The sequence below is a fragment of the Parambassis ranga genome, chromosome 9, assembly GCF_900634625.1.
Source record: "Parambassis ranga chromosome 9, fParRan2.1, whole genome shotgun sequence".
In the NCBI taxonomy this organism is placed as follows: domain Eukaryota; kingdom Metazoa; phylum Chordata; class Actinopteri; family Ambassidae; genus Parambassis; species Parambassis ranga.
The window spans coordinates 1,835,943-1,859,731 of record NC_041030.1 but is presented as its reverse complement, the minus strand read 5'-3'; the positions used below and the strand labels follow the sequence as shown (position 1 = coordinate 1,859,731).

The 23,789-nt window shown below is 42.6% G+C and overlaps 2 protein-coding genes across 5 annotated transcripts; one reads left to right on the top strand and one right to left on the bottom strand.

Annotated features, from left to right (window-relative positions):
* Positions 1 to 3,200: 3,200 nt before the first annotated feature.
* On the top strand, positions 3,201 to 5,547 carry tbx16 (T-box transcription factor 16). Its single transcript, XM_028414729.1, has 9 exons — positions 3,201 to 3,216; positions 3,332 to 3,488; positions 3,571 to 3,673; positions 3,977 to 4,141; positions 4,231 to 4,377; positions 4,455 to 4,525; positions 4,626 to 4,714; positions 4,814 to 5,027; positions 5,109 to 5,547. Exons 1-9 carry the CDS (start codon positions 3,201 to 3,203, stop codon positions 5,545 to 5,547), a joined length of 1,401 nt encoding a protein of 466 aa, XP_028270530.1.
* A 2,777-nt stretch (positions 5,548 to 8,324) lies between these two features.
* On the bottom strand, positions 8,325 to 13,691 carry klhl22 (kelch-like family member 22). 4 transcript variants are annotated; one of them, XM_028415044.1, is made up of 8 exons: positions 13,399 to 13,691; positions 12,922 to 13,275; positions 12,116 to 12,281; positions 11,720 to 12,043; positions 11,218 to 11,621; positions 10,409 to 10,601; positions 10,099 to 10,332; positions 8,325 to 9,697 (listed from the first exon to the last, which is right to left on the bottom strand). In XM_028415044.1, the coding sequence occupies exons 2-8, from the start codon at positions 13,161 to 13,163 to the stop codon at positions 9,356 to 9,358; spliced, it is 1,905 nt and encodes a 634-aa protein (XP_028270845.1). In that variant the 5' UTR covers positions 13,164 to 13,275; positions 13,399 to 13,691; the 3' UTR covers positions 8,325 to 9,355. The 4 variants fall into 4 exon arrangements, with proteins under 4 accessions (XP_028270845.1, XP_028270842.1, XP_028270843.1 ...); XM_028415041.1 differs by having other exon boundaries at positions 12,922 to 13,217; XM_028415042.1 differs by having other exon boundaries at positions 12,922 to 13,212.
* Between the last annotated feature and the right edge of the window lie 10,098 nt (positions 13,692 to 23,789).

Genomic DNA, 23,789 nt, shown 5'->3' with positions numbered 1-23,789 from the left:
CTCCACAATAATGTGTCAGATTGATAAGGTCATACAGTAAAACCATTACTTCAATCATGGGGGGAAACTTGGTGTTGTACACATTTGTTTTATTTTATTTTATTGGCTTCATTTTTGCTACATACATACACACAGTGAAAAAGGTTGAATGTTTTTTGTGTAATGCTGTATTTGTCTAATATTAAGACCCACTATGATCACATGATTTCCATTCTTTTTACACACACAATAACAGAATTAAACCGACTTTTGATCACATCTGTATCTGTCTTTTGAAGTATGACATTATATGATCGCTCCTAAAGTTTCATGTTTGTGTGTCCCACATCACATCCAAGAGGACATAAACTGGGGTCATTTTATCTGCATGTCTTGATTTAAATATACTGAGTATACCTACGAGGGGGTTGCTGCTGTAATACTATAATAATACATGTATTTCAGGACATAGATATGCTGCAGACTTACAACCATCTGCCTCATAATTAAACATTAAAATCTCCACCAAATGCCTCCACTGCCTGTGGAGCTTTCTCCAGACCACCCTGCCACACTGCGGTCAAAGGGCTTGTACACCGTGGTGTGAAGTCTCCGACACGAGGGAAGTCATTAGTCTTCATTAGCAACTTCCAGGAGTTTCTTATGAAGTGCTGTGAAGTTGTCATTTGCCCCCTTTGCCAGGCAAGCTAGATGTGAGGTTTGTTTTCTTGTGTGGTGGACCAAATGTCAGCCCTAGTCTGCGCATCAGAGATCATGGTCACTGTGGATTTAGGACAGGGATGTTAAGAGGGCAGTGAAACTCACCTCTAACTTTACCTTTCCACAGTATGGTGTTGTTTATGCATAAAAGAAACCCCAGTACTCCAGTCATGTGCTTGGTGTGACTATTTGCATAGAAATTCATGCCATAAATTACACTGATCAATGCAGCATGTGCAGCAAGAGAAAAACATGTCAGGTACAGGCTCCTGCTGCCCTGTGACATCATGTTGTTTCCAGCCATGGGCCTGCTATCTCTACAAACTCCCTCAAAGTGGCCAATTAAGCATCAAAAGGGCATGCTGCATGGCTAATGTGAGCGAAAGGTGTGAGATTTCTCGTCAGTCCACTCCAGGGGCTCTTTATTGGGCTGCTGGAGAGCCGTCTGATCCCCGGGCCCTGGCTGTATATTGGCAGCTGTTAACTGTTGAGCACAAGGGGGATCTGTGCAGTTAAAGCAAATGGCCAAAGACTGACACCTGGGAGGTGGAACATCACCGTTCAAGTTGAATAGACAAAAACAAGGAAACCATGTTGGAGTCAGAGATGAGATACAGCAGGACGGTTTCTCATCTGTGGCTACACTCGTGCTGTGTTTTTTGGGCAGGAGGGTCACCTATCTCCCCCCCCCGGTCCAGTTACACACTCTGTGTTCTATGCTCCTGTGGTCTATCCATGTCCTTTACTAGTCACACCTGCCACCTCCAGCCTCCAGACTCCACTGCATAATGGATTGACACCAGCGCTGCTGAAATGTACACCTCAACTCTGACACTGTGACACACTCCTAGCTGCTGGAACTGATGTGATCCGCGGAGAATTAATAATCTCTTTATGTTCTCACAACATCTTGTTCCTCTCTGGCCTATAGGAGGCCCAGAGGGAGCAATGCAGGGAGAGCAACACCAAAGCCATCGTTAATAACTCCTTGACAACAATTGGTTTCACATAAGGGGGAGGTGGGGGAAGATGCTCCCTCAAGGCCAATGCTGTGAATGGACTACTGAGAGTCCTGCATCAGGCCTTTTAACACCACTGAATTATCTGTATCATTACAAACCTGGACACTTTTTAAGAGGTTCAAACAAGCGTGTCAATATTTTCACAGCCTCCTCTATGTGTACTCTGGGCGCCATGGTGTCCTCCTAACTGTAAAAGCATTTCTGTGCTTTTGCTGTGGTTTGGTTAGTATCAATACAAAACAGTGCTTTTGTGTGAAGCATTGTATGCAGGCATCAGAATACAGAAGAAACGACAGTGGAAGTGGTGCGTCCATGCAAATGTTTATGCACGCGGAGCACTGTGCTCTGATTTTTTCCCTTCAATGCTAATGGCTGCAGCATTTGCCTTTTGTTTTGCCTGAGGTACATACAGGTGGGGACTGGCTTTTTCTCTTTTTCCCTGGATGTGGATGGTTAGAGGAACCAGGTTGTTGTTGGCAGGTCTTTATTCTCTGACCCCTCCTGTCCCATTCAGGGCTGACTTGGGCTTGTGGTGCTAACTGGATGTTAATTGCCTGCCTATACACAGGGCTTTATCCACATGCAGAAACCAGCTCCTTCAAGGGAAACCGGCCTAATGAGATTATCTATCAGAGCACTGGGTCTGTCTAGACAACCCCAATACACAACCCCCCCACCCTTCCTACCACCACCATCCCATCTCCCTGCAAGCCTCAGAGGATGCCCTCAGGTAAAGGAAACCTGCAGAAAGAGAGCATGTTATCATCACACCATTATGGGTTTACACAGACTTTCCCACCCACTGTGTCATTTCTGTGATTACATGAAAATATGTTATTTTATTATATTCTATGTTATGCACTCCCAGATCCATCCGCACACACACACCACTGTTGATTTAAAGCGTACCTTCCTCTGCATTTCTCTCAGGTGTGCCAATGACTGACACTTGGTATTTACCACATTGCACAAACACACTAAATGGCATCTTGGCGTGTGCTTATGTGTGTGTGTGAATGATATTTACACAGATTCTGGTGCCGCTGCGAGGTCTGATCTGCAGCAGGGAAGTCTGTCCATATTTGTTTTAAAGTCTCTTAGCAGTTAATAAAGATGCATTTCCTCCGTTCCCCCTTCCTGTGGGGACGGTATCAAGGCTCTGTTAAGTCTCTTTGATTTCCAGCTCCCTCCAATCACAGCGGGACACCGACTCATCATTGTGCCACTTCAAAGCCTGGGAATGGCCCTCCTGGTCCCGCCCACTCCAGGGCTCCCCTTAAAAGTCATGGTCACCCCATCCTGCAGGACTCAGCATCTTTGAAATATCTGCTGCAGCAGGACTCACTGACCTTCTGACTCACTGAGCCACAGGATTTTTTTCTTTTCTTTTTACACATGAAGCAAAAACAGAAGTGGATTTAGCAAACACTTGGATTTCTTGTTGATCTTTGCAAGCTTTTTTTTCTGTGAAACTTAAAAATGCAGTCCATCAGAGGTAAGTGTGTTAACACTAGATGTACCACCAGCTTTCCTTTCCTTATTTTGTCTTTATCGGCTTTCTTCATGACTTACAATAAAGCATGAATGTAACCAAGTATTTATCTTTTTAGACTTAAAGTCTAACTTCAGCGGCCCTCCTCCCTCCTCCATGGCTTCTGGCCCTGATGCCTATCACCAAGGTAACATCAAGATGACTCTAGAGGATCCTGAACTTTGGAAGACCTTCCATGAAATAGGAACAGAGATGATCATTACCAAACCGGGCAGGTGAGACCTCAGAAAAAAACTGATCACTGAAGACAAATTTTGTGTTTGCTCAGTTTGCTCACTTTTCTCGCATGTTTTCCAGGAGGATGTTTCCACACTGTAAAGTCAGTCTGTCCGGCCTTTTTCCATGTGCCAAGTACATCTTATTGGTTGACATGGTCCCTGAAGATGGGTTCAGGTATAAGGTAAGGAGACTTACTACCTGTACTTTCCAACAATAAAACAGTAGCCTTGACTTTACTTAGATTAGGTTAGCAGCATCCCCAGACAAGACACCCCTGGTTTATCACCCCCACCCCCACCCCTCCTCCTGACATTGTACATCAAAGGGTGCTATCTCTTCCTGTTTTTCTATCCCCTGCTGGGACCCCACTGTACTACCCCCCTATCTCCGTGGGTGGTGCTGCCCAGCCATGAGTCTCCTCTCTATCGTGGGAAGGGAAGACGATGATTCTTCCTCACATTGACAAATTGTCTCCTTCTTTCAGTGGAATAAAGACAAATGGGAGGTGGCAGGAAAAGCGGAGCCTCAGCCACCCTGTAGGACCTACCTCCACCCAGACTCTCCAGCCCCAGGGAGCCACTGGATGAAGCAGTCCATCTCCTTCCTCAAGCTCAAACTCACTAACAATACACTTGACCAGCATGGCCATGTATGTATAACCAGGTGCAAATTGTTCAAAATGATCCATCCACAGTCACTTTTTCTGGAACTGATCATATATTTCTGTCCTGTCTGCAGATCATACTGCACTCCATGCATCGCTACCACCCACGCTTTCACATCGTCCAGGCAGACGACCTGTTCAGCGTCCGCTGGAGTGTCTTCCAGACATTCACCTTCCCCGAGACCTCATTCACTGCTGTCACTGCCTACCAGAACACCAAGGTCAGTCTCTACCACTGCAAACCTGCACACACATTTTTTTTTTACTTTTAACTGACTAAACATTCTTCTTCCTGCAGATCACAAAGCTGAAGATCGATCACAACCCCTTTGCAAAAGGTTTCCGGGATGAAGGCACCACCAAAAGAAGGTGGGTGGTGAAGATTTAGAAAACCTACAGATACCTACAGTATATTGACTTATAATAACTGTCTGTTGCTTTGTTTTAATAAATCTGTTGTCTCTTACAGGCGTGCAAATAAGAACCCAGCAAACCTTGAGAAAAGAGCCAAGATGTCCGACATGCTGAATGGGGACTCGGAAGAGGACAGTCCACCAGGTAGCCTTTTCAGACTTTCCCTCCTTTTCATGGTTTCCTCGCTTTTCTTGTACTTATCCTCATCCTCATCAAACATCCTAATGTTTTGCATTTTTTTAGATTTCTGCCAGTCATCATACGATGGTTATGATGGAGAGGAAGGAGATTTGCCCAAAAGGAAGGATGAGGAGGGTGCCAAAGAGGAGCGTTACTCCCCTTGGGGAGCTGAGAGGGAGCCCAGCGTGAGGACGGACTCTCCTGTTGGAACAGATGCACGAGATCTGTACAATGCAGAGCAGCTTGTTCCAGCTCCAGCCTCCTACCAGCCATACAGGTTAGTAGAGATGAAATCATACAACAAAGCAATTAAACACTGTCGTTTTCAGAGCATTAACCGGTGCATTCATCTTTCTAGGCTCCATGAATTTGGGAAGTCTCCATCCCCCTCCTCCAGCATCAGCAGCAGTAACAGTGGATCAGGACGTAGCAGCTTTGAGTCCAGGGTTCCTGATGTGGCCACCGTTCCAGATCACGACTCCTCAAAGCCCCGCACACACGAGACTGCTCTTTCACACTGCGCCCCCCAGCACCTCACTGGTCCCCAGGACTACACCGGGGTTCTCAATATGACCATGGCCCAAGCTGGCAAACCGGGAGTGCTCGGCCACCACATCTACAGCCCTTACAGCGCAGAGCAGCCTCTGGGCCAGTGGAGCGGCCCCAGTCCTGCACAGTATCCCCCTCCTCACCACCTGACTGCTGACTACACCACGCAAGCTGTGCACCACGGCTATCACCACAGCAATGTGGCAGAGTGGAGTCAGTACCCACTGTTCTCTTATTCCTGCTGGTGAGGGGATCTTCAGTGTTAACTGAGTGAAACTGACTTAACTGCTGCTGCTGCTGCGCCATCATGCCAGAGTGCTGATCCAGCACTCACAACCATGAGATGCATGTCCAAGCCAGAAAGAAGGCCAGAAGCAAGTGATGAGAATGAAAAACTGAGTACAGGGAGCTGCCAGCGGCTGCCTCCATTTACACCGACTGTGTGCTACAGCATGCTAACATGCTGACTGTTTTATTGTCTATTTATTTTGTACTCATCTCCCAGCGTAAATATTATTTTTGTAAAAAATGAAATAAAGTGTGCAATTTATGTCGGTCTTTAAACTGTGATGTGAACTAAAAATAAAACTTAAAAAAGTAGCAACATTTCCTGTCTTGTGTGTTAATAGATTCAGATTTACCAAATATCCCATGTTTTACCATCTTCCTCTTCTCATGTCCTTAATTTTACTGAAAGTGTTTTTGTCAGTGGGTGCACATCAGGCCCTGCCCTGATAAGCATCACATCTTTTGCTGTTGTTTTTGTTTGTATTTTCTCTTTGTTGATCTAATGAGGAGCACTCTGTAGCTTGGATGAGCCCAGCATGCATTAAAGACACTGAATTACTGTGACTCCTGGTCACCTGCTGAGGTTTACCCACCGACACATAAGGCACAGCACGACCCTCGTTCTCCATGTCAATGAGACTTAAGAAGCATGAAAATGGGGAGCCGTTGTCTCCCTTTCACAGCTGAAAAACACAGGCTGGGCCCATCACCTTCATCCTGAGTGGATATGAGCTGCTAATGACTGTTGTAAAATCAGGGAATAAGGTGGGGGTGGGGGTGGGTGTGTGTGTGTGTGTGTGTGGGGGGGGGGGGTGCTCAAGGATAATGTACATTTTATTCTGTGGAATTCATTATCTTAGATTCCTCCTAAACCAGTATGTTCAGACCCAGATTTCCCCAGCTGCAGCATGTTCGCACACAGTTCATTTCCTGGTTTTAATGAGAATATAAGAAGGAATCTGCACTGCTGGCTGAGCAGGTCAGAGTGATGAAGTTCAGCTTCACAGATTATTTCTCCCAGACGCCAGTTTTTGATTGAACTCAGTAAATAGAAGACTAGACTGCTGAGGAACTGGGGAAATAAAAATCCTGGTTAACACATTAAACAGGATAATATCAGAGATCCTTCACAATACTACACATAACATGTCTTTACAAATACAAAAACATTTACTGAATGGTAAGAGGTGATGCAACAGTGGTAAACATTGTCATGTTTTTTATTAATTGAATTATGAAACCGACGTGACGTGTTGATTGTGTGTCGATTATTTTCCTATTGTACTTGATTTGTATTTTGTGTGCTGTACAGCAGACAGTACTGATGCCTTCTCTGCTTTAAACGTGTTGGGTGGAAGCTCGTCACTAGTTACAGTGATCACTCCGCTCAATAGTTTTCCCAGAAGAATATTGTCTGTGACAGTGAAAAGGAACATTTCAGAGGCCTTTCTTCTCCATTGATTTTCCACTCCGCGTCTTCTCCTGCACAGCAGGACAAACGAGAATAAAAGTGGGCACTTAACAAAATTCCTTTCACTGACACATCCTCAACTCCACTGGGTTTAATCTGCATAGCTCCACATCAATGGCTAATTTGAGTCCTTTTATTTGCTTTGATAATGGCCTAGCAAAGAGCAGCAGATCGACCTGCACTCAGATGTTTGTAAAGGCCACTGATGTGGTTAAGTGCATGACATATGTCTTAACTATCCCCCAGGTGGTACTACAGCTTCACAATAAAAAGACTGACACATAAATGCCACCGATTGTTGATCGTGGACGTGCAGTGCTGTGTCAGCAGAACCTTGTTGGGTGGGGTGGCACAATAGTGTGAAGGTGGAGGAGGAGGAGGAGGAGGAGGGCACTTAGAGCTGGTGGGGGGTAACAGATGTAGATGAAACAACCTCAGAGAGGAAAGCCTTCATAAAGCTGATGGAGTCTAGAGCCAAATGGAGAGGAACTAGAAGAGACTGGGTGGAATAAAGAGGCACGAGGCAGCAGGCACTGCTGTCAGCAGTTCAAACAAGGGAGACAAGCGACTGTGGATATTTAATGTTACATTTATCAAATCAAAAGGGAGCAACAAACCCCCAGCACGGGTCAAGGCCCGAATACATAGACAGATGCTTTTTATTCATTATAGTCTTTGGGAAACATTTTTTGTTATTATTAATGATTTAAATTATGCTTAACTTGAAATTACTTTATGCATCAGTCAATAAATTAAACATGAGGAATTCCAGTGGATCACTATGAACTACTGATGACGTCAAAGAAACCAATTACTTCACCCTTACTTCTTAAGTAGTTAAGGAATATTAATTTAAAGTTAATTCATACATTGACTAATGATATGCCACCAATTTAACCCGATTTCATAAATGCTTGTTTTGGGTCCATGCTTTTGCATGAGAAAAGTGATATATATCTTATATCATGTCATGTTTTTCTAAAGTAAAAAATAAACATAAAAATAAAAATTCTTAACAATAAAAAGTCTGAATTGTGCCATTATTATGTCTGTTTAGTTTCCAAAATAATAAGGGGCACTTTGCATAATTCTTACCAAGACATGTTCAAGAGATTATAGGAATTACAGACCTGGAAATGATGTCATCATCCAATCTTATTCTGAAGAACTCCTTTAATTTGTTGTCCTGCAAGAAGTAAAAAATACATATTAAATACCCACTATGTGTCCTCCTGGGATGTGACATACACACACATGTAAAAAACATATATTAATATGTTTATTCAATTTAAACACTTATGATATAAAGTCATTTTTGCATACGACATAAGTTGCTTTCTTTCAAGGCATTCCTATCTCTGGATGAAGTTGATTTAATGAGATTTCCAACAGTTTCCTAACAGCACAGATAAAGGATGCATATTGCTGGAAGTGTCCTTTCACCTGTTTCCCTCCTATTTCTAATCATATTAAACAGAAATATTTCAAAGCCCGTATTCATTTAGAATAACCCTTCAAAAATACAATAATGGTTTGGTTTTCATTACACAAATATGAAGACTACATATGTTTCATATGTAACAGACATGGCAACAGAGCACGAGCTGATGTCTAACACCAGTGCCTCATCATTCCTTCTTTAAACATGTTACATTATTTTTATAATCATTTGATGATCTCAGAGGCACAATAGCTAGAACTCGTCTTCATTCTAAACACACACTAATACCATTAAATACTGGCTCAGGATGTAACCGCACCACAAGGCACAATGTTCAGATTTAACACGTTATGATTACTCAGTGGTTTGGGTGTGATGATAACTTCAGTGGAGATACAAGAAATAATCAGTAGTTAGAAACTCATCAAAAGTTAACAGTGCCTTTCTCTGCATGTAGCCAAGGAACAGTAACCGCTGCATGTCAAACTCATTTTTACAAGATACTGCATCCAAGAAATCCAACTGGCAGCTGAATGGATTAAAAAGTACCATGTTATTGCATAGCCAGTCTTCACTATATGTTTTCACACAGATTCTCTTAAAGCAAAAACTCAAGAAACATGGAGGGAGCAGAGACAAACAGAAACATGTGCATTAGTGCAGGCAGGGCTCCGTGTCTGCAAAGGTCCTGAATGATACTTTGGTTCAGAGGCACTGAAAGTGATCAACATGCAAAAAGGACGCAACATAAACACTGCCAAAAAATATCCTCATTAATCTAAAACTCAACATGCTGAATAGGAGAAATGCACAACAGTGTCCAATGCTGAGGACTGAGTATAATAATCCATCTACTTCAGTCCTCACTGGAGTCCTCTGAGTTGTCCACTTCCAAATCTTCCCATATAGCTTTGGTTCGTTGCTCCCAGCTCCGGGCCTGGGCGATCACAGCAGGAGGCATGAGTGCCACGCAGGCCGCCAGACCAGAGACGCGCTCCTTAAAGTCCGTCCCATTTTCCCACCTGTCTGTGTCAGTCTTGTACACGTGTACGTATTTCATTCTGTCGCCTTTGTCATGCGAGCGTCCTCCCAGGACGTAGATGCGACTGTCCAGCACAGCCACACCAGGTTCGCCGTGCCCGGCAGGGAGGGGGCTCATTAACGACCACGAGTTGGCGGCAGGGTCATAGCAGGCCACCTAAAAAAATAAAAAATGGAAAAAAATAGATAAACAAGTTACATTCCACTTGATAAAAAGTGCTGTCCAAACAGTAATAACCCTGTGAAAAGGTCCTGCTCTGGTTTTCACAGAAATCTATTTAATTAAAGTCAAGCCTCCTGACTTTTTAGCTCACAGCGCCCATCATTAGAATGTAATCAACAGAATATTTTCAATTTAAATTTGTATGACCAAAGAGTGAGGTAAGATTAAAGAGTAGGTGAAGTACTACAATTACCTCTAAGTTTGTATGACTCACAAGCTCAGGTACATTTGCACACTTTCAAAGAAAAGGCATGAAAATGCAGCAAACAAGTAAAAAAAAAAAACACAAAAAAGTTCAGCTTTTTAATTATAAGACAGACTATTACACATTGTACCTTCAGGACATCACGGCGATATCCACGCTCATCATTACTTCCTCCAATCACATACACAAGTCCGTTAACAGTTGCCATGCTGTGCCACGCCCGCTCCACCGGACCCTCTGCACATGCCGTCCAGTGATTGGCTGCTGGGTCAAAACTGTAGGTCTCTCTGAGGTACGCCATGCCTCTACGCCCACATGTTATATATATTTTCCCATCAACCACTGCTCCAGCATGGGCATACACCTGAAGAGAAACACAGACTTGTATGTAGCACCATCATGTGGACAAAAGAAATATGACATGCTCTTTATCTTTTTACCTCTCTTTTAAGAGGGGACACAAACTCCCACATGTTGGTGTTAGGGTCGTAGCGCTCCACTGAGTCCAGTTCAGTGCTGTAGTCTCGCCCTCCGATGGCATAAATGTATCCGCCCGCCACGCACACGCAGTGGTCAGCATGCTGATGCTGCAGAGACTGGATGGAGCACCAGCTGTTGTGGCGAGGGTCGTACCTAGGAAGAGCAGACAGGGGTGTGGTATCGATCCTGTGACTATATGTACCAGCAAAATTCAGTTGTATGTTAGATGGGGAAATTTGAGTAAAGGTCACAACTTACAAGACATAAACAAGTGTGCAGTGAGAGTTGTAGATTCGTTTTGAATTTTGCAGCTATTTATGGTTTAATGATAAGAATATTGACTGAATAGGCTGATAAAATCCGACTCCTACTCCAGGTGCTTTGTCAAAGTCAATAATTACATGTGAATGTTAGATATTGAACTCACATTGTACTGAGAAATTCCTAAAGCAACCCAAAACAAAGGAGCTCTGAAAAGCTAGGTTTCCATGACAACTGGGCAAACATCATCTGTTGATAAAGATCATGTGGTACAATGGAAATCCCATAACAGCTTCTAACCAGACCTTGCAGCAAGATTGCTTCATCAACTTCAGATTCAAATATTCAATCAAGGAAAATACAAATATATGTTCAAACACAAAATGATGAATGAATATTGATGATGATGATCAATGAATATTGATTTAATAAGAATGTTCATGTATTGGGACAGTCACAGATTATTAAGCAGTCCTTAATTAATCACCAATATTGGGGTCAGACTCACCTCCAGCAGTGAGTCTCTGCACGAAATCCACTGGTGTTCCTGTCCCCTCCAATAAGATACACAAAGTTGTTGAGCACAGCGATGCCCTGGTTGGACATTCGGGGTGCGTCTGCTGCAATAAGCGCCCTCCACTCTCCCCAGCTCGGGTGGAACACCTGAAACAGGTGGTCGTTGTCTATTAGGGAGCTGAACATCCCCCCGAAGCCTAGAATACAGTGGAAGGTGGAGCGCGGCTGCGTGAGAGGGGTCTGTAGGATGGGCTGCCAGACCTCCTTCTCATGGTACCGCAGTGCCGCTGAAACATAATCCTTCAGTGGACACTGGTTCAGTCTACCATGAAGTCTCTGCAACACTTGTTTCTCAATCAGGCAGAATCGCACTGCATCAAGCATCTTGAGGTTGTCCTTTGGGTCAGAAAGATACATTTAGTTATAAGTCATGCAAGCTAAAAGCTAAACAGGGATATAATTATGAAACAGTGCTGAGTACAAAAAGCACACACCTTCGGACTGACCTGCAAGTACACCCGGTCAGTTTCCACCTGTTCTGGGCTGTAGTGATAATGAAGTGCTGCCTCATACACTTCATTCTCACTGTTCACCTGAAGCTCATTGCTGCTCAGAGCGCTAAAGACTTCATCCTCAGGGAGCTGCCGGTACACATCTGTTCGAGACAAAGCCTGAATGTTCCTGAGGATGTAGGAGTGTATCCTGGCGCTGAGTTGCTTCAGTCCATACAGATCAGCAAGATGGTACACCTCTAATATGTTGCCCTCATCCAACCAGGAGAAAAGGAAATCACAGCAGAAGCCAATGACATTCTCAAGCTGTGAATTACAAGAGGTCAAATGTTAGCTGTATAAAAAAAATAAGAGAACAAGAGGTAACAAACCACCTACCTGTACCAGTGTCGCAGCAATCAGGACTTCCTGAACACACTCCAGGTCTAACTCTATCTCTGAAGTATAGATGTAGTCAAGAATCTTTTTCATGGCCGTGTAGGATACTCCATGAATAGGAATCTCCTTTTGCTGCGTCTCCCTGAGGCCTCCGGCAAACATCCCTCTGGTGGAAAATGTCAACACATAATGTTTGTTTGGCATTGTTTCTCTCCCATATGATAAAGCATACACCTGGTACATGTTTATTTCTTGCATTTAACTATATCAAGTAAGAAGTAGCAATGCTTGCCTACTAAACAACACACATGTTGACAGATGTAAATGTTCAGGAGATTACTAAAATGGTCTAATGATCAGTATGCTGAAACCTATAACCTTAAACCAGCAGGTGTAAGTTAATGATGGGATAAATGAATGTATATTTTAACAGCAGCTGCTTACAGACAAAAACACAGGTGCTGTAGCTCCCATGTATACAGCATTAATTTAAAACCCTAATATGTGAGTGCACAATGTGCAACAGTAGTGATCGTATGAGAAATTTGTGAACATGCATGGGAGATGTTAGAGTTCAAACTGGACTCTTGTGACATGGGGCTGACCTCTGGAACAAATGATTAGATAGCACTCTTATGTACACAAATGGGACCCAGAATCAAATAAAAGGTTATAAAATGTCATCATCATTTTATTTTTAATCTTGTATCCGAGTAGGGAATGGTTGTGTGGTTATACATCATAGTGAAACTAAAAGAATCAATGTGAAAGTAAAGCAAGGACAACTAGGACAGGTTCTGCTTTACCTGAAATAATCACAAGATGCGGCAAGAAGGAGGCGGTGGGCTTGGATGGGTCGACCCTCCACCACCAGCACAACATCAAACAGGATGCCATCCTGCCTGAGAGCCAGCAGGCCGTCCAGCAGGCTGCGGAAATGGGCAGAGCTTCTGAATGTCTGTCGACTCGGCCGACAAGCAGCGCGTCCCCCCATTGGACTCTGCGCCCCCTCTTCAGCCATGGCGAGACACTGGTGTTCAGGCTTCATCACATGTATCTGAGCAGGGCTATCATCACTAAGCTTTCTTCACCTACTGCTAAACTTCAGAGGAAATACAGAAAGAAAGGGAATGGAGTGGGCCAAAGAGGAGTGGCTGAGTCTGAAATGTCACAGCATAGTTAGTGCAACATTACAGATTTATAATGATCTATTTCCGCGTTTAGCAACACAGCCCAATCTATTTTAGATTGTCATAAAGAGCCAAAAGTCACCATTGCCCTACCTGTTAGCTGCCACTCCGTTGCTAAGTTGATAGCTAATTTTACTTTCGTTTAAACGGTAAACATCAAGCTAGCAAGCTATGAGCAGCTTAGCTAGCCCGCTAGCAGATTTAGCGAAGTATAAACACAGAACAATATGTTATTTCTAAGAGGAAACAAAACGACTGCGCGACGTCTTCTGGCTCGTCATGCCCACGCCGCTGTGCACGGTGTGGAGAGTGACAGGGACACCGACACCTGGCAGTCAGTCGCCTGATTTTCTGACAGATCAAAACAATCCTGTTTACTTTTTGGTTTCTGGCGGTGAGCTCAAAAGCTATTGGTGATTGCTGTCCCATGGCCCCGCCCACTTTGTGAAATCTATCCAATCATAGGTGTATGTCAGAGATACTGTACATGGCAATGTTAATCTGTCCTTTAAAACTAAAACAATAATCATTTAAAATGACAATTGTTATGTGTCTTTTATTCGGTTTTAGGTATCCCTTCATTTCTAATAAAGGGCATTAATGAAACACAGTCAATGGTTGAGACACTGTGTGTCTGCATGTCAAACACAAGAGGACGCTGTTCGCTACTTAAATAAGTGTAAGTGTCCCTGCATATCACGCTGTTATACCAGGGTGGAAGAGTCCTTTTGTGGACATTGACGAATTATTATTGATATATTATAAATTTAGTTTTGAGGCTTTTTACATTTTCTTACTTACCAGCGTTAAAATCAAATCATAAAATGATTTTATTACACCGACTTATTTATTTCACAGCAGTTACGAAATGGTTCATTATAATAAAATGAAACAATGGCCAGAATAGTAAAAACTTTGATGTGTGATTAAAAATTTTACTCCTAAGACCACTGTCCATATATTTCTGCCCCCTAGTACAGTGGTGTGAAAAAGTGTTTGCCCCTTCTTGATTTTCTTTTTCTTTTTTTGTATGTTTGTAACTCTTAAATGTTTCAGATCAAACATAAATATTAGGAAAAAATAACAAGTAAACACAAAATCCATATTTTAAATGAAGGTGTTTATTATTAAAGAGAAATAATCTAAACCCACATGGCCCTGTGTGGAAAAGTGACTGCCCCTAAACCTAATAACTGGTTGGGCCCCCCTTAGCAGCAACAACTGCTATCAAGCCTTTGTGATAACTGGCCATGAGTCTGTACAGCGCTGTGGAAGAACTGTGGCCCACTCATCTTTGCAGAATTGTTGCGATTCAGCCACATTGGAGGGTTTTCGAGCATGAGCCGCCTCTTAGGCCAGTCAGAGGTGGACTTTTTACTGTGTTTTGGATCATTGTCTTGCTGCAGAAGCCAAGTGTGCTTCAGCTAGAGATCATGAACAGATGGCTGGACGTTCTCCTTCAGGATGTTTTGGTAGACAGCAGAATTCATGCTTCCATTTACAGCAGGTCTTCCAGGTCTTGAGGCAGTGAAACAGCCCCAGACCATCACACTACCACCACCATGTTTTACTCTTGGTATGATGCTCCTTTTCTGAAATGCTGCGTTACTTTTACAGTCGGCACAGAAAGTATTCAGACCCCCTAAATGTTTCCCTCTTTGTTATATTGCAGCCATTTGCTAAAATCATTTAAATTCATTTTTTCCTCATTAATGTACACGCAGCACCCCATATTCACAGAAAAACACAGAATCGTTGACATTTTTTGCAGATTTATTAAAAAAGAAAAAGAGAAATATGACATGGTCTAAAGTATTCAGAGCCTTTGCTGTGACACTTTGACACTATTGAACTCAGGTGCGTCCATTTCGTCTGATCATCCTTCAGATGGTTCTACACCTTCATCTGAGTCCAGCTGTGTTTGATGATACTGATTGGACTGATAGGAAAGCCACACACCTGTCTGTATAAGACCTTACAGCTCACAGTGCATGTTAGAGCACATGAGGATCATGAGGTCAAAGGAACTACCTGAAGAGCTCAGAGACTGAATTGTGGCACAGATCTGGCCAAGGTTACAAACAATTCTGCTGCACTTAAGGTTCCTAAGAGCACAGTGACCTCCATAATCCCTAAATGGAAGACGTTTGGGACGACCAGAACCCTTCCTAGAGTTGGCTGTCCAGCCAAACTGAGCTATCAGGGGAGAAGAGCCTTGGTGAGAGAGGTAAAGAAGAAACCAACGATCACTGTGGCTGAGCTCCAGAGAAGCAGTCGAAAGTCCAACATCACTGCAGCCTCCACCAGTCGGGGCTTTATGGCAGAGTGGCCCGACTGAAGCCTCTCCTCAGTGCAAGACACATAAACGCCTGCATGGAGTTTGCTTAAAAAAACACCTGAAGGACTCCAAGATGGTGAGGATTATGATTCTCTGATCTGATGAGACCAAGATAGAACGTTTTGGCCTTGAGCAGTATGTGTGGAGAAAACCAGGCACTGCTCATCACCTGTCCAATACAGTCCCAGCAGTGGCAGCATCATGCTGTGGGGGTGTTTTTTAGCTGCAGGGACAGGACGACTGGTTGCGATCGAGGGAAAGATGAATGTGGCCAAATACAGGGATATCCTGAATGAAACCCTTCTCAGGACCTCAGACTGGGCCGAAGGTTTACCTTCAACAAGACAATGACTCTAAGCACACAGCTAAAATAACGGAGTGGCTTCACAACAGCTCTGTGACTGTTCTTGAATGGCCCTGCCAGAGCCCTGACTTAAACCCAGTTGAGCATCTCTGAGACACCTAAAAATGGCTGTCCACCAACGTTTACTATCAAACCTGACAGAACTGGAGAGAATCTGGAAGGAGGGATGGCAGAGGATCCCCAAATCCAGGTGTGGAAAACTTGCAAAAATGGCTGCTATATAACAAAGAGCAAACATGTAAGGGGGTCTGAATACTTTCCATACCCAATGTATGCCAGGTGTAATGGGACACCAGACTTTTGTCTCGCCAGTCCATTTATTTTCCCAGAAGTCTTGAGGATCATTAAGATGTTTTCTGGCAAAACTGAGACCAGTCTTTATGTTCATTTTGCTCAGCAGGGGGTTTGTCTTGGACCTCTGCCATGCAGGCCATTGTTGCCCAGTGCTGCACTCTGGAGGTAATTGTGGTCAGCCGGCCACTCCTGGGAAGGTTCACCATGTGGATAATGGCTCTCACTGTGGTTCCCTGAGTCTCAACGCTGTAGAAATGGCTTTATAACCTTTTCCAGACTGATAGATCTCAGTGACTTTGTTTCTCATTTGTTCTAGAATGACCTTGTATCGCAGCATGATGTCTGGCTTTGAGGATCTTTTTGTCTGCTCCACTTTGTCAGGCAGCTCCTATTTAAGTCATTTCTTGATTGAGAGCAGGTGTGGCTGGTGATTACCCACAGTTAATTTATGTCCTAACAGAGAGGCAATCACAATATAGGTTTGGATTTTTTCCTCCCTGAAAAATAAACAATAATAAACCTATTTAAATGTGTAATTTTATGTTTACTCGTGTTATTTATGTCTAATATTAAAATTTGTTTGCTGATCTGAAACATTTAAGTTACAAACATACAAAAAATAAGAAATCACGAAGGAGCAAACACAGATTTTTTATCAGTCTGATTTTTCACAGACTGATAACTGCATGAGCGGCCAGAGAGATTTCCCTATAAGCAGCAAGTTAAGAGGCTTTTTTTTAACTATATAAATTTATTATGGTCTCTGTGTTGCTTAGGCTTTACAGTCACATTCATCTTCAGCAGGGGGTTCAATTTGCATATATCATCTCCTGACATGCAGAGTACTGATTCTTTTTTTCCACTTGCAAAAACACTGTTAGAATAATCCATCACTTGATGCATTTCCCAGTCAATATACATTGCTGTGGAAGGCACAGGGAAAACTAAGAGAGCCTGTTTTGGGGCACATAAATGGAAAATCAAAGCTGTTGTATTTCTTCAAACAGCAAGCAATTGCCCCACTAATACCCTGGATTTGTATTTTAATTAGTCATTGTCAACTTGACTTAAACCTCCACACAATCAGTTATTCAATGAGTTATTGACAGATTTTGTTTTGCCAGTAAACCTGAATGCCTAAACAACCTAAACAGCATTTAATGGGATTTTGTAAATTATGATGGAACATTTCCTTTATTGTCTAACTTTTTACACAACAATACATTAATGGGGCCAACAAGAAAATGATTTATTTACTTTGGTTGACCTTTATTTTATCAAGAAGTCCCATTGAAATTGTACATTTTTCAAGACTATAGCCTGTAGCAGCCATGCAAGCTCACAATATATTAAAATGCAAATGATGCAGACATCCACATTAAAACAGGTAAAATGTGTTTAATATTAGATCTTTCTGCACATGTCCAGGGTTTCCTAAGATTAACCCTAAAAAACAGCAACTTGAAAATGATGTGAATGATGTCCAAACCACAGCATAACAGAATGCAGTGTTTGTAATATAAAGACTGTACACAATGAGTCTGTGGTGGCCGGTGCCATCATGTATGCTGTTGTTGTGAATGATGCAGCAAGTTTTTCACACCTGGATTTGGGGATCCTCTGCCATTCCTCTTTCCAGATTCTCTCCAGTTCTGTCAGGTTTGATAGTAAATGTTGGTCTCTCAGAGATGCTCAACTGCGTTTAAGTCAGGGCTCTGGCTGGGCCATTCAAGAACAGTCACAGAGCTGTTGTGAAGCCACTCCTTCGTTATTTTAGCTGTGTGCTTAGACTCATTGTCTTGTTGAAGATAAACCTTCAGCCCAGTCTGAGGTCCTGAGCACTCTGGTACGCTGGTTTTCGTCCAGGATCTCCCTGTTCTTGGCTGCATTCATCTTTCCCTCAATTGCAACCAGTCGCCCTGTCCCTGCAACTGAAAAACACCCCCACAGCATGATGCTGCCACCACCATGCTTCACTGTAGGGACTGTATTGGACAGGTGATGAGCGGTGCCTGGTTGTCTTCACACATACTGCTTAGAATTAAGGGCAAAAAGTTCTATCTTGGTCTCATCAGACCAGAGAATCATAATCCTCACCATCTTGGAGTCTTTCAGGTGTGTTTTTATCAAACTCCACACAGGCTTTCATATGTCTTGCACTGAGGAGAAGCTTCAGTCGGGTCACAGTGATCTTTGGTTTCTTCTTTACCTCTCTCACCAAGGCTCTTCTCCCCCGATAGCTCAGTTTGGCTGGACGGCCAGCTCTAGGAAGAGTTCTGGTCGTCCCAAATGTCTTCCATTTAAGGATCGTGGAGGCCACTGTGCTCTTAGGAACTTGTTAAGTGCAGCAGATTTCTTTTTGTAACCTTGGCCATCTGTGCCTTGCCCCAATTCAGTCTCTGAGCTCTTCAGGCAGTTCCTTTGACCTCATGATCCTCATGTGCTCTAAAGCTGGATCCATACTCCGCGAGACAAAGACATTTTTCCCCCGTGCAGACGTTACGCCCACAAAATGACGTCATGTTTTGTCTCTGACCGCCCGCTGATCCGCACTCCTGTGCACAGGGTCCGGGCCGAACTTTGTCTTTCAAGGCTGTGCGGCAACCATGCTGTGATTGGTCGGAATTTATTGTGGGCGTGATGAAAGTGGAGAAGCGCAAGAGCCTCTCCAGGTATATAGGTAGGTGTATAAACAGCGCTGATTCAACAGATTTAGATAAGACCATACCGGTTTTGCATGATGAGCAATAAAAGAAAGAAAGAAAGGCAAGTCAGGGTGATTTGTCACCAATAACCCCAGACAGCCATTCACACATACCAGATGGTGACTGTTATTACCATTCTATATACTCCTACATACCCGGGCATAATAGGCTCGTTAACAGTATATCTTTGCTATTGTTACTTTTAATGTCGCATCTTCACAGCCCATCACCGGACAGTTTGAAGTATCGCAGGCACATTGGAACACAGTAGATGTGCAAATGTGGTCATAAAGGCACAAACACTGAATCTTTGCTATTGTTACAATGCACTGTGAGCTGTAAGGTCTTACACAGACAGGTGTGTGTCTTTCCTAATCAAGTCCAATCAGTATCATCAAACACAGCTAGACTCAAATGAAGGTGTAGAACCATCTGAAGGATGATCAGAAGAAATGGACGCACCTGAGTTCAATATATGAGAGTCACAGCAAAGGCTCTGAACACTTAGGACCATGTGATATTTCACGTTTTCTTTTTTCAAATCTGCAAAATGTCAACAATTCTGTGTTTTTCTGTCAATATGGGGTGCTGTGTGTACATGGCTGCAATATAACAACAACATTTAAGGGGGTCTGAATACTTTCCAGACCCCCTGTGTGTGTGAGAGAGAGAGAGAAAGAGAGAGGTTATGTCTCACAGTTGCAAAGAAACAAATAATATTTGACAATTCTGACCCTATTTAGCCTCCACTTTGACCCTAACCGTATCTATGAAATATATACATATATTATATGTTCATTACCCTAATTAAGCCAAGCAGAACAAGTTATATACTTTTAAAATTTAAAACAAGTCAATTTGACCCGCAACATAATAGGATTAATTTCAAGACCTGTAGATGACAAGTTGCAGCTGTTTTGATTGGCTCAGTAGATGTTCAGTTACAAAGACAGGTGGAATCAATCATGAAAAAGGCTGTTTAACAAATGTAACTGCTGGCTGTGCTTGTCCTAGGTTCTTTCTTAGAGAGTAGAAACATGGGGGTCTCTGAACAGCTCCCCACTGACCTAAAAACTAAGATAATTCATTATCATGCATTAGGAGACAGAAGGTTTGGACTGTCTGTCTCCACTGTCAGAAATGTAATGCAGAAATGGAAGACCACAGGAGCAGTTACTGTGAAGGAAAGATGTGTTTGGCCAAAACAAATACAGGAAGGGCACAGGTGAAGGATTGTTAGAATGGTCACAGGGCAGCCACAGACCTCCTCCTGAGAACTACAAGAACATCTGGCTGCTCATCGTTCCACAATCCAGTTTACTTTACAGCAGGAAAAGTTCATTGGAACGGAGAAGCACAAAAAGCTTTTCCTGAATGTTCATCAAAAGAAAAGTCACCTATGGCCTAAAGGCACATCTGGACAAGTGTTATGACAAGAGTCATATATTCTGTGTGTGTGTGTGTGTTCTCCCTCCCCGCCAACAGGGGGGAGCATACTATTGGTTCTACAGCTGGATGACGTGGAGCTCGAGGATTGGAGGACACAGATGGGCTCTGAATTTAAAAACCCTCCACATCAGCCACCCGATGCTCTTGCCCTCCTCTCCACACCTTGAGAAGACTGCGCTCGATTTTTGCTTGTATATTGGACATTAGATTGTGAATATTAATTTACGTAATTTAGACTCGTCGTTTGATTTTGGCTTTACCTAGAGTAATTGAATTTAAGTTATTCTTACATACCAGGCACATTTAAGTAGGGGTGAGAAGCCGTTTTTTTTGTTTATTCGTTTTCTCCTGTTTTTTTGTTAGGAAGTCAGGGAAGTCACCTGTATTTTTGTTTGAATCTATTTTCTTTTGTTCAGGAACGACAGGAGCTGAGAACCTTAGTTGTTTTGTTTGTTATTTTGGCATTGCTCACCCTGAAGGTTTCTGTTGTCTCGGTTCGTTTATAAATAAATTTATATAAATTCCATTCGTCGTTGATATTTTTTCATATCTACCTTGGGAGTTGGAACAGGAGGGAAGAGTCACTTTATGCTACAACTAGGTTTCCCCTAGGCCGGTTGTAACAACAAGAAAGAAGTATTTTGGAAAAAATAAATGATAGATAGTGTTTTTTGTTCACAACCAGAGGAGGTATGATTGGTGGAAAACACTGAACTCCATGAGAAGAACTTATTGCCTACTGTGACATTTGGTGGAGGGTCCATCATGTTATGATCCTGTGTGGCTAGCACAGGTACTGGGAACCTTGATAAAGTTGAGGGCAGCATGAATTCCTTCAGTATCTGCAGATTCTTGACAAGAATGTTCAAGAGTCAGTCTCAAAGATGAAGCTATGCTGCGGTTGGTTTTTCAGCAGGACAATGATCCTAAGCACTGTTCAAAATCCACCAAGGAATTCATGCAGAAGCACGTCTACTGGCAGCAAAACCAAATATTAATGGAATTATTTCTTTGGGGTGCCCACATTTATGCACATGCCTATTTTTGTTTAAATGCACATAAAATGTTTCTGTTGGGCCAATAAACATGGTTTCACTACTGAAATGTCTGTTTCCATAAGGTATAACATATATTTAAGTGAAGTTGCTGCTTCAAAGGCTCAGCAAGGGACAAACCGATGCAGTGATTTTCCCAAGGGGTGCCCAGAGGTTTGCATAACACTGTATGTTATACATTTATGTCAACTCTATGCCATCTTTGGATTCCTTGATTTTTGACTTTTGGTTGGGATCTTGTATGTCTGTAACAAAAAAGAATTTCCCATAGGGGATGAATAAAGGAATACTGATAAAATCAAGGCTTCATGGGATGACTGCTGTAACGGCAGCAGCTATAACCCAAAAAATACATAATACATCATATATGTGCAATGCTTAGTAATTATTGTAATACATTACACTATTCATTTCATGTTGCTAATGGAACTAATGCTTACATTTAAAAAATTCTAACAGGATTCCATGGCAATACCAACTAATGTATTACACACAAATATATATGTTCAGTAATATATAAATAATAAAGTCTAAATGCATGTGGTTGTGTTGTGGAGTCATTCACAGCAAGATGGAAAGTGCTTGTTATTGTTGGAGTTTTGTGGAGGTCACAGACAGCCTGGGTTGCTCATTACAGAGAGTACAGCATTCCAGTACAATACCTGCAGAGCCTCTCCTTTCATCAGGAAAAGGCTTTGCACAAGGCATGTCACAGGCCGGAGGAACAAATGAAAACAAAGTGAGCAGCATTTACAGAATTAACTGTCAATCTGTATCGTAAACAGACTTGGGAAGGGATCCTGGCTACAGCAGTTATAACATGAAATGTTATAACTGCTGTATAGTCCATGACCTTGAGATTTTATAGCATCCCCATTACAAAGCTGATAAGGCATGTTACCTTCATTCAAGTAATTATTGATGGAGACCATATGGTGCCACCGTCCATACCGGCATGCAGCAAGGACAGATATATGTGCTATGGGCACAAAGGGCTCTAATAAGAAATAGAGCTCTGATATATGGACAGGGAAAGTAAATGTAGCAGCTCCACAGCATGGCTCCTGTAATGCTACGTTTGATAAGAGGAAAAACGGGCAAACCACAGGACAACACATGTGATTAGTCTGGGACAGCAGAGCTCCAATGGTGCCATTCTTTTGGTTTGCACCCCATCTATAATGGTTTCCATGCTAACCTGAAATCTTTAGTGTGGCATCGGACAGAAAGAAAAATCATTCTCAAAATTCCCTTGAAATAAGATTAGGATTAGGAAAACCTTTATTTGTCCCACAAATTGCAAATTGTTTGTCAATCTTCAAGTGCAGAAGAACATGTAATATGTAAACTTTAGAGAAGATGAAATCAGATGACACTTTAGAGAGAGTGCATGTCAGAATTTAAAAATTGCACAGTCCATAATAAAGAACCAATGCGAAATGTGTTGTGCCCTTCCTGCCCTGTGATTTATAAGTTGAGAGGAAGGCTGTAAAGTGACTGAGGTGGAGCCCTGGCAGGTTCAATTTTTTGCTGGGGCTGCTTGGTGATTGTGAAATGAGCAATCCATTTTCCTCCACACCAAAATCCTGTAGCACAACAACTTTGAGTGTGGCTGTTTGATTAAGCCTGCCAGCTGTCTGAAGGCAGCAGGTGATACATAGCTCACTTTTAATGATAAGCAGCGTGAGGTCATTTATACTGCCATAAAACCTGGACAGATCTGCCTCTGCATTTTCATGAGTCATTATGTTAGATATTGCGTAGTGATTATTTGACAAAAAATATAAATCTTTGTCAGTATTCAGTGCAGAATTCTAATACTTATATCTACACATGAAATATTGGCATTCATTATTTGACCATAATGTCCACTTGATCCATAGGTTCTCACTGGGAGCCTGATGGGGAGTTTGAGGGGAAAAAACAAAGCACACAGCAGCTTCATAAAGTAAATACACAAACATAAAATGAAAAACATGGAGTAAAAACATCCAATTTTAACTTTTGTCCATTTAAAATGAAAAGACTGGAAAGAGTCTGCACTTATCGCTAAGACAGACAGAGACAGAGAGCAGATCATCACTTTTTCACACATGGCCCACACGTGGCAGGAAGCTGGGCTTTTCCCACAGGAATGCATTATACAAGACAGCAAGCAAAGACATGATAGTGCCAGATAGCTTGGGTGGACTGTGCTTTGACAGCTGCTCTCTGAGGAGAGGTTGGGTCTGTGTCATGTACCGACTGCCTTCACTGCTAATGGAATGTCAGAGATGACT

What these genes read in the sequence shown, in the direction of transcription:
- klhl22 (XM_028415044.1), bottom strand. Translation starts at nt 13,163, where the DNA reads ATGAAGCCTGAACACCAGTGTCTCGCCATGGCTGAAGAGGGGGCGCAG. An exon ending in GCATCTTGTGATTATTTCAG is followed by an intron (nt 12,282 to 12,921) that starts GTAAAGCAGAAC and finishes ATTTTCCACCAG; the next exon opens with AGGGATGTTTGCCGGAGGCC. An exon ending in ATCGCCGTGATGTCCTGAAG is followed by an intron (nt 9,698 to 10,098) that starts GTACAATGTGTA and finishes TTATTTTTTTAG; the next exon opens with GTGGCCTGCTATGACCCTGC.
- tbx16 (XM_028414729.1), top strand. An exon ending in ATCATTACCAAACCGGGCAG is followed by an intron (nt 3,489 to 3,570) that starts GTGAGACCTCAG and finishes CATGTTTTCCAG; the next exon opens with GAGGATGTTTCCACACTGTA. An exon ending in CTGCCTACCAGAACACCAAG is followed by an intron (nt 4,378 to 4,454) that starts GTCAGTCTCTAC and finishes TTCTTCCTGCAG; the next exon opens with ATCACAAAGCTGAAGATCGA.